The following is a 10,338-nucleotide window of genomic DNA, read 5'->3' as shown; positions in this document are numbered from 1 at the left end:
CCACTTCGAGCTTGTCCCATCCGTTAGTCCTGGCGAAATTAATACTTTCATCCAATGCCTGCATCTCAACCCATTCAATTTGCATTTCTTTATTAACGCTCCCCATTCTACCGCTGAGAACAAAACCATCGGCATCCCTGGCCACTAAGCCATAACCATATGCTTGCCACAAACAGTCGCGTCGAAGTTAATTTTAACCACACCCAGAGCTGGCTTCTTCCATGCTTTATCCAAAATCATACGCGGCAGCATAGGGGCCTCCAATAGGTTAAAAATATGAAAGTCATGGCTAAGAGACACCGCTCTCTCCTAGGTAACTTTGGCCCCGTCTTCAACACCCTGAAAAATCCAATTATTTCTACTGTTCCAAATGTACCAAAGGACCGTGACGAGGTCGGACATGGCCTTCTTATCCAGAACACGAGCCGCCTCTTCTAGCCAGGCGATACAGCGAGAATAATTCTCCACAATGAGATTGTTGTTAATGCCCCTGTACTCCAGAACTGCCTTAGCCTCCGGGCAGTCCTTCAGCGCATGAATGATAGTTTCCTTATCATTACCACATCTCGGGCACATGTTGTTGAAGTGACTACGAATGCTCGCAATTTTGTCAAACGTGGGAAGGATCTCGTGACCCAACCTCCAGCAAAAAATACAAATCTTAGGAAGCGTCTTGAGCTTCCACATAAATTTTTGGAAAAACCTGTGCGGGTCGTACCCAACCTGCTTAAGAATCAGCTAGGAGTAAGCCGATTTGGAAGAGAAAAAACCATTAGGGTTATGGAACCACATCTGTTGGTCGTCATGGCCATTATGAAGAATGGTTAATTTACAAATCTGGTCCCTCAAACTCTCACCGTAGAGCTCTAGGATCCTATTCTCATTCCACCCATCCTTACTCTCATTAAGTAGCTCACATACCTTATTCTCGGGGGCCATCCTTCTTTTAATACGAATGGACGAACTCGGCAGCCCTTCAAAACCCCAATTATCAGTCCAAATATTAATATTCCTCATGTTTCCAATATTCCAATCGAAGCCCTCGTATAGCACCCTAGCAGCCTTGGCGATGCTTTGCCACATGAAATACGATTTGTCCAGGCTTTTTGGATGAAAAACATCACCGTCAAGAAAATATTTCGAGCTCAACACCCTATAGCACAAAGTATCCGTACAGTGGATGAGACGCCAAACTTGTCGTCCCAAGAGAGCCACATTGAAGAGCCAAAGATCTCTGAACCCGAGACCTCCTATGCCTTTGGGATAGCACATACGACCCCAGGCCAATATGTTCCACCCTCTATTCTGCTCCCTGCCTCCCCACCAGACCCGATGCATCATGGATTGAATCTCCTCAATCACCCCTTTAGGGGCCAAAAAAATAGAAAAGGCATATGTAACGATCGATTGGAGAACCGACTTGATGAAGATCTCCTTACCCCCTTAGAAAGTAAACGTTTGGACCAACTGTTTATTCTATTGGCAATGTGGTCAAGGATGTTTTTGAAAACACCAGATTTCTTTTTACCGACTAGTATAGATAGCCCAAGGTAACTGTCCAACATTTCTACCAACCTCATTTTGAGTAAGCTACTTGTAGTCATCCTCTGAGCTAAAGGCGTACTAGGGCTGAAGCACACCATTGACTTTTCCAAGTTAATGCTTTGGCCCGACATCTTCTCAAACATCTCCAAAATCCTCAGGAAAGTTTCCACCTCACTCCGATTGTTCCTAACAAACAAGAGGGCATCGTCAGCAAAGAATAAGTGGTTAATTCTAGGGCCATCCTTACTCGCACTGATGCCCTTAATCTTATTATCATTTTGTGCATTAACCAACATACGAGAAAAAGCATCCATGCAGAAAAGAAAAAAGATAAGGAGATAATGGATCCCCTTGACGGATCCCCCTTTCCGGGACAATAACATCAGTAAAGCTCGTGTTGCACTTTACTCTATATCGAACCGGACGCACACAACTCATGACCTTCTCGACCCATTCCCTCGCGAAGCCAAGCTTTAGCATCACTTTCTCAGGAAACACCCACTCTACACGGTCCTAAGCTTTGCTCATATCGAGCTTAATTACATACCGTTTATTTGGACCATTTTTAGAACTACAGAGATAATGCATAAGTTCATGGGTGATCAGCACGTTATCATGGATCATCCGGCCAGGCGCAAAGACGCTCTGATTGTGACTAATACAGTAGGGGAGGACCTCTTTGAGCCTATTAGCCAGAACCTTCGAAATAATCTTATAAATGACCCTGTAAAGGCTAATTGGGCGAAAGTTAGCCATAACACACAGCTCATTAACCTTAGGAATCATTATAAGCAAAGTTTTGTTTAGACAGGCAACATTATTTCTCCTCTTAAGAATATCATGACACAACTTTAAAACATATTTTCCCACCGTCTGCCAATGATCTTTGAAAAAGCTTCCAAAGATCCCATCAATCCCTGGAGCCTTCTGGGGGTCCATTTGATTAAAAGCCATCAAAATTTCCTCGTCAGTGAACTCCCTACTTAACCTACTATTCATGCCGTCAGTAACGCAAATAGGGATAAAAGGAAGATCATAGACATCCTCCGGGTTAACACTGGATTTGAAGAGGTCGTTGAAATAGTTCCACGCAATATCACATATTTTATTCTTTTCATCATGCCTCATGCCATGCACGTCTTTCAGCTTTTCTATAGTATTCTTCTTCCTTCGACCCGAAACTCTCACATAGAAATAACGCGTATTCCTATCCCCCTCCCTGAGCCACTAAGTGTGAGCATGTATAGCCCAGTACCTCTCCTCCACCTCATACAAATATCCCAATTTACAACGGGCTGACTTAAGCATGCTAGTCGTATTCTCATGATTAGACCCATCTCCAGCCCGCTAATCTTCTTCTTTATCCTTTTATAGTGCTGATGTTACCAAGGACCCAGCTTCTTTCGAACCAATGCCAGCTTATCCAGGAGGTTGCTCTCATTATTAGACCATATGCTAGTGATGACATCGCGCTCCTCCTTCTCCTTGTTCCAACAGACATCATATCTGAACCAAGTCCTAAGGTTAGTGTTGTTATCCCCAGGCTTACTGCCCAAAGTGTCCATAAGAATCGCCTCATGGTCAGACTTGGATTGACGCACAATCTTAGTAGTAAGAAAAGGCAGATTACCAATAAAATTTTCATATATGAGAAATCTATCAAATCTTTCCTTAACTAAGTCGGAGCTATGACAACCCGAATTAGGGCCTAATCGGAATAGTGGTTTCGTGACAACAAATCCGAGATAGAAATAATTGTTTTATAATTATTTTTGGGTTTATGATATGATTTCATGATTTCGTGAAAATTTCGTGATGAAAGTCTATGCATTGAGCTCTTAAGTTGAGATTAGGGACTAAACCGAATAAATTGTAAAACTCGTGTTTTAGAAGTTTTTAGTATGAAATTGCTTTGGGATATTAACTAGGTCTTAACTAGCAATGTGACTAATTCTTAAGTTATGGACAAAAGTTGGACATGGAGGGAATTTTTGGAAAGTTTAGTAGTAAGGGCATTTTGGTCATTTGCATATTAAATGAAATAAAATGGGAAAAATAACACAAAATTGGTCATCATCTTCACTAGTTGCTGCCAAAATTTGCTCTCCTCCATAGCTAGGGTTTCTTCAACTTTCAAGCTTCATAGTAAGTGATTTCAAGCTCGGTTTTTAATGTTCTTCACATTTTTGAAATCCTCGTAGCTCGGTTTACCTATTTCTACCATTATTTCGAGTTAGGGTTTATGTTTAAAAATTTACCCATGAATGATAGGCATGTATTTTGTTGTTTGATGGTAGAATATGAATGTTTGAAGTTAGGAGAACGATCTTTTCTAAGCGATTTTTAGCGAAAACGAGCAAAACAGCATAATCGATAAAAATACCTATTGTTCATAACTATGTGTTAGAGTGAGAATTTGATGTTGCCATAGAAGAGAAAAATGATCAATAGGTCATTAAACATAAGAATAAGGGCTGAAATTAAATTTCCGAGCCTTGGGGAAAAATCATAATTTTGTAAAAGTTAGGGGGGAAAATGTACTTTTTGTATAATGTGATTTTTGGATTAAAATAAATAGTTCGAGTGTTAAATGAGCTAAATATGTTGTTATAGATCAAGAAAGGCGTGGAATCGACCTCGAACGGGGGAAGGAGAAAGTTTTGGACTAAATTGCAAAATTCCCATATTTTGCACCGAGGTAAGTTTGTATGTAAATAATACATTAATTTCATTTACATTCTTATATTTCAGCCTATTATATATATATATACTTGCTGATGTTGAAGTATAAATCGACTATCGGAAGAATGGAAATAAGTAATAGAGAGAGAGATCCCGGTTGAACATTCGGAAAGATCGAATAAAATAGAGGGAGCGTAGCTAGGTCACATGTATGGTGCTGAGTGCACATCATGTGTACAAGAAAGCTACGAGATACTATGTAGTAGCTAGGTCACATGTGTGATACGGGATGTATGCCATGTAGACAAGAGAGCTACGAGAGAGATAAATGTAGCCAGGTCGCATGCGTGATTCCAAGTGAAGAACACCATGTAGACAAGAGAGCTACGAGACAAATTGGCTAGGTCGCATGAGTGGTACTAAGTGTTCACCATGTGTACAAGAGAGCCAAATTAAATGAAATATGATGGTGGGGCTGTGTGCTGAAACCATCAAGTATTGAGGATTAATCCGAATTGTTCAACGGGATGGCTTTGTGGTGACATTGTAATCATGGGCCTATACTCGCTATGTGTGAAATGTGGTGAAAATGATTTGTGATATATATATAAGTTAAAATGAGGTTAGTACAAAGAATGTGTGAAAGAGTGAAATTAGCACTAAAACTGTTTTGGACAGTAGCAGTGACGTGATTTTGAAAAATCACCAAAAATAGAAGGAATTTAATTAGAGGTTGAATGAGATGTTAAATTAAAGCTTAATGAGTATATTTTCATATAAAAGAAACGGAGCAAGCAAAGGAATTCTATATTTTGAGATATTTACAATTGTGTGTGACTTGCTCAGGATGACTATGTGATCCCCTGTTCCAACTTTGAAAAATCATTAAAAATTGTACAAAACACAATAAGAAATATAGTTTATATGCCTAAATTCCTTATTGAGTCTAGTTTTAAATGAACAGGTTTCATGGTTATTTGAATTGTGTGCTGAGAGAAATTCAATTCGTAGTGAACAGAGGTCAGATCAGTTGAGCTGTGTAACAGGGGAAACTTAAACTAATAAACTGTACTAATTGGCTGAATGAAAAATTCTAGAAAAAAATTAGTAAGAAGATTTATGAGTCCAGATTTAGGGAAATTTTACGGATTTGAATTTTGAGTTTCTTAACTCGAGTTATGATTTATTTAGTGATCATGACGCAGGAGGGACAACTTGATCAAATCGGAGTAAATAGTAAAATTAAAAATATGATATAATTGAGTTATGTTGTAAACATATTAGATTCCTTATTTGTTATTTATATACTTACTTACTAAGCTATAAGCTTACTTTCTTTTCTCTCCTTTGTCTTATAGTGTCATCCAGCTAGCACAGGAGTTAGAGATCGTTGAAGATCCGCCCGCACTATCAATACTCTTGGTATTTGAACTCAACATTTTGAAATATGGCATGTATAGCAGACTTAGTTATTTCGTTATGTGTCATAATTGTCTAGGTTTAAAATACTAATTATAGTAACAAACTAATCATTTTGTACGAAGCCTTTGAAATTGGTTTCTATTGTTAATGGGATATGTTATAATGATTCATGATCAAATTGCACGCCATATTTTTGTTTGGGTTCTATTTAATAGTATATACTATAATTTGTTAATACCTCGTACCCTGTTCCGGCGACGGATACGGGTAAGGGGTGTTACAAGAGCCTTCCCTATTATTGGACCACGTAAACCATCCATTATTCGTTTTAACATCAACCAATGCCAGCTCCTCCAGCAACTTACAAAAATCCTCCATAGAGCTACGAGGCTTCCTCCGACCCCCTTCCTTCTCGGCATTGTTGAGAATGGCATTAAAGTCGCCAGCCAAAATCCAACCTTCATTAATCGTATCCTTCACCCTTCTAAGCATATCCCACGAAAGGTTCCTATTGTTTGGATCGGCTTGGCCATAAAACCCAGTTAATCGCAGCCTCATCCCATCTTCCAAGCATACCAAAGAATCAATATGGTATTTAGAGTAGTTTTGAATCATCACCGTCATTCCTTCCCTCCACAGCAAAGCCAGACCATACTCTTCCCATTTGCACTCACAGTAAGACATCCCTCCATCTTACACAACGTATGAATATGAGAAAAATTGTTAAACTTAAATTTGGTTTCACATAGAAAGACAATATCCGGGTTGTTAGCAACAAGAAGTTGCTTCAGCTCGTGAACTGTCACAGGGTTCCCAATCCCACGACAGTTGCAGCACAGGGTTTTCATTGCTCTTGGCGGGGTTGGTCAAAAACCGCTGCCTTCATTGGTGAAACATTCTCCAATAATATTCTCCTCATAACTTCGGAAGAACTTTCATCGAGGCAATCTCCACTCGGCTCCCTGAATCTCTTCCTCTTATTTTTGAACCGTCCCACACTATCCCTCAAGAGTTTGTGGCTCCTTCTTTCCACAGGGGAGATAGACACAGATCCTTCCTCTAGGCCCTGATCTTTCCCTTTTTCATCGGGTTGCCCACTTTTGTCCCTTATGTTTGATCTACTTTCCTCCCTATCCTCACTCAAAGTGGTCTTTGTTACCATTATTTCAACCCCGTTACATCTTATACCCCTACCCTGGATCGGTACCTCCGTAGGTCCCCTCAACCAGTTGCCGTATTGAAAGTTTACCTCATTTGACACTGGACCTAGCAATTTATTTTTACAAGTTTTAAAAGTATGCCCGATCAGCCCACAAAGGTAGCAAAAAACTGGAAGTCTTTCATACTTCAACATACAAGTTGTAACCCTCCATCACTAACCACCAACTTCACAATTCTCCTTAAGGGTTTTAGAATGTTGATCATGATTTTTAACCTCATAAACTCGGTCTAAACACCGTTTCTGTCCTTCCAATCAATTGCCACCACCTCACCTATAGCTTTTCCCACATCCAAAGCAGTTGAACGATCCATAAGTTCTAGGGGGACGTTGTAAACTCTTAGCCAAAAGGGGGACATATTGAACTCGTAGGTGTTGATTTCTTTTCCCTTTACAAATGGCAATATTGAGAACAAACAGTTATCGAATAGCCAGGGCGTGAGGTTGAGTATTCTGCTACGATCTTCCACACACTCAAACTTAACTATTATGAACTCATCATTCAGGGCTACAAAATCCACTTCTTCTTTTGTAAACCAAAGGGATCAGAAAACCCTGTACATAGCTTCCCGGTTGGGTTTCACCTCCACCATAATCTTTTCTATAGCCCAAGACTCGAACCTTTGTAGGTTATTTCCAGCGTTTGTGCTAACCACCTGGACAGATTCTTCTTCGAAAACTTTAAACGTTCTAAGAGTCCATTAATATCGTCCATCATCCATGCCTCGTCGTTGGACGATCTCTCCTCCATCACCCACCCCATGACAGGCGTCGAAAGAAAACAAGGACACAGTAGATAACCCTTCCTCACCCAGCGACGACAAGGAGACCCTAGTAATCTCGGAAAGAAAGCAAATAACCACAACAAAAGGAAACATGAACAAGATACAAAAAAGAGAAAATAAATGCAAGAAAGAAAGCCAGAAAGCAAAATCACCGTAACAAGAAAACAAAAAAGACAACCAAGGTAAAAAAACACCACAGAAAACAAACCTAGATTCAGAAACGACCCCAGCAACTCAGGAAAACGGGTACAAAGAAGAAAACCACACCTACCGCCGTGGTAAAGAGACACAAAATCAAACGCAATACATGATAGAGAGATATCGGCGCAGCCAATCTTAAAAATTTTGAACAGGAGAATGAGGGCGCATAAATCCTGTCATGCATGAGCCATGCAGCCTGAACGTAAACTATGTAAAAAACTCTTCTTTCATGCAACGATGGTGAAGAAGAGTCAAAGAAAAATTAAAGACTCTGATTCTCCTGGGCCCCGCGCCAATCTCCAGCACACAAAAATGACTAACAAGACAAGCAAGGGAACATGCAAACTCCACAAGAAAGCGAAACCATACAAAAACAAAACAAAAAAATTAAATCGAATAGAAATCACTGTAAAATCAATCGAGATACCCTGCAAGAAAACGTCTTGTCCGACGTAAAGCACTGCCAGACCCTATCACATCAACACAGTAGCACCGTACCACCAATGGACGAAAACAAAGAGAAGATCATTCAAGAACACAAACCCACTCGAAGCAACCCACTCAGAATCCTCATAACTGCCATAAAATTCAAAGAATAATAGGCAGACACACAATAGCAAAACAAGAAAAGAAATCGCATGAATCTTGGAGAAAAATGCAAAAAATGCTGCTACCAGACGACATTCTTTTTTGCTACTAGGTGACGCTACCAAGCGACTTTCCTTTTTTTTTTTGAAAGAAAACGACCCAAAGGTCTACCTCGTTTTATTACATCATGAATGATAAAATTCTAGATCTCCATCGGATAATCCATATCAAAGTACATATCATATTTTTTCGTAATAGCTAAAGTACACAAAAAATCCACAGCGATATTACACTGACAATTGATCCAATTAATTTGGACCGAATTAAAATTTTTAAAAGCTTCGTACACTTGCGTAATACGCTGACCCAATATGGTTATACCTTGCGCCCGCCTGTTGACCTTGTTGACCAGTATTGTATTGTCTGATTCCAAAATAAGTTGGGTCGCATTTAGATTTTCGGCCATCTTTAATCCTTCAGTAAACGCCTTCAGCTCAGCCCAGCACACATCCATATCAACCCCCTAGAACAAATCCATCGTTGTCTTTTGCAACTACACCAAAACCACTGCACCCATTCGAAACTGCAGCATCCACGTTTACTTTGATATATCTTTCGGAGGGGTTTCCATCCCCTATTTATCGGAGTCGGGGGGATAACTGGTGGCTTGGTTAAATTAAAAATTCTAAAGTCTTTACTCAGTGTTTGCGCACTTTCCCATATCATCACCGCACCATCCATCTTGCCTTTAAAAACCATATTATTTCTATCATTCCAACTATTCCAAAGAAGGGTTAAGATGTTTACTATAGCCTTTTTGTCAAGCTCTCTAAACACATCTTCGAGCCAGTCGATGCAATCGGTGTAAACCCCTTCATGTAATTTGTTGTTTAAACCCCGAGAAACAAGGATTTCGTGAGCCTTTGGGCAGTCTTTCAACGCGTGAATCAGCGTTTCATCTTTGCTTTGGTATCTCGGGCATATATTATTGAAACCCTAGCAAATACGGGCTATATTATCGAACGTTGGGAGGATGTTGTGACCGATCCTCCAGCTAAAAATTTTGATTTTTGGGAGCATCATGAGTTTCCAAATAGCGCGCCAGAAAAATCTATGAGGGCCCAAACTGATTTTCTTAAAGACCAGCCAAGAATAAGCCGATTTGGTGGTATAGAAGCCATACGGGTTTTGAATCCACATCCTGGTGTCTTTAATGCCATTACGAGAAATGGGCAAATTGCAAATACACTCCCCAAGCTCTCACCATAAATCTCTATAACCCTTTCCCTATTCCACCGCTTGTTATTAGGGATCCACAAATCCTTGACCAGTCTCTCGTCATGATTGAAAGAAGACCGACACACCGAATCTCCTCGAATGCCATCAACCCCCCAATGGTCCTTCCTAATGTCAATCATGTTGCCGTCGCCCACTTGCCATAGAAAACCATACTTGAGGGCATCCACTACCTTAGCAATGCTAGTCCAAGTGAAGGAGGGTTTATCACCCTGTTTGTAACTAAACACGTCGCCCTCCGGGAAGTACTTGGCACTTAAAACTTTGAAGCACAGAGTATCAGTGTGAGTCATAAGCCTCAAAACCTGTCTGCTCAGCAAAGCCAAGTTGAAAAGCTGTAAGTCCCTAAAGCCCATACCTCCCATACCCTTAGGATAACACATTTTATCCCAAGCCATCATAGCCTAGCCCCGAGCTTTGTCATTGTTGTTTCACCACATACGACTCATTTGTGATTGTATTTCCTCGATAATGCCCTTAGGAGCCAAGAAAATCGAGAACGCATAAGTCGGGATAGCTTGCATTATGGCCTTGATGAAGACCTCTTTCCCTCCGTATGAAAGCAAGTGTTTTGACCAACTTCTAACTTTGCATGTACAA

At 40.3% G+C, this 10,338-nt stretch overlaps 1 protein-coding gene across 1 annotated transcript; it reads right to left on the bottom strand.

The window, feature by feature from the left end:
• Nucleotides 1–738: 738 nt before the first annotated feature.
• LOC107889932 (uncharacterized) lies at nucleotides 739–6,333 on the bottom strand. The gene is made up of 5 exons (XM_016814465.1): nucleotides 5,989–6,333; nucleotides 2,932–3,149; nucleotides 2,093–2,764; nucleotides 1,469–1,731; nucleotides 739–1,364 (listed from the first exon to the last, which is right to left on the bottom strand). The coding sequence occupies exons 1-5, from the start codon at nucleotides 6,331–6,333 to the stop codon at nucleotides 739–741; spliced, it is 2,124 nt and encodes a 707-aa protein (XP_016669954.1).
• Between the last annotated feature and the right edge of the window lie 4,005 nt (nucleotides 6,334–10,338).

This window comes from Gossypium hirsutum, chromosome A09, assembly GCF_007990345.1.
Source record: "Gossypium hirsutum isolate 1008001.06 chromosome A09, Gossypium_hirsutum_v2.1, whole genome shotgun sequence".
NCBI classification, from domain to species: Eukaryota; Viridiplantae; Streptophyta; class Magnoliopsida; order Malvales; family Malvaceae; genus Gossypium; species Gossypium hirsutum.
The sequence above is the reverse complement of the archived record's forward strand: the minus strand, read 5'-3'. Positions and strand labels throughout refer to the sequence as shown.

Bases quoted from the DNA above. Each gene is read 5' to 3' on its own strand.
- LOC107889932 (XM_016814465.1), bottom strand. From the start codon at position 6,333: ATGTCTTACTGTGAGTGCAAATGGGAAGAGTATGGTCTGGCTTTGCTG. The intron at 3,150-5,988 runs GTTGATGTTAAA...CTTACTACTAAG, and splicing joins TGCTGGAGGAGCTGGCATTG to ATTGTGCGTCAATCCAAGTC. The intron at 1,732-2,092 runs GTATGTAATTAA...CTTGTTTGTTAG, and splicing joins AAAAATGGTCCAAATAAACG to GAACAATCGGAGTGAGGTGG.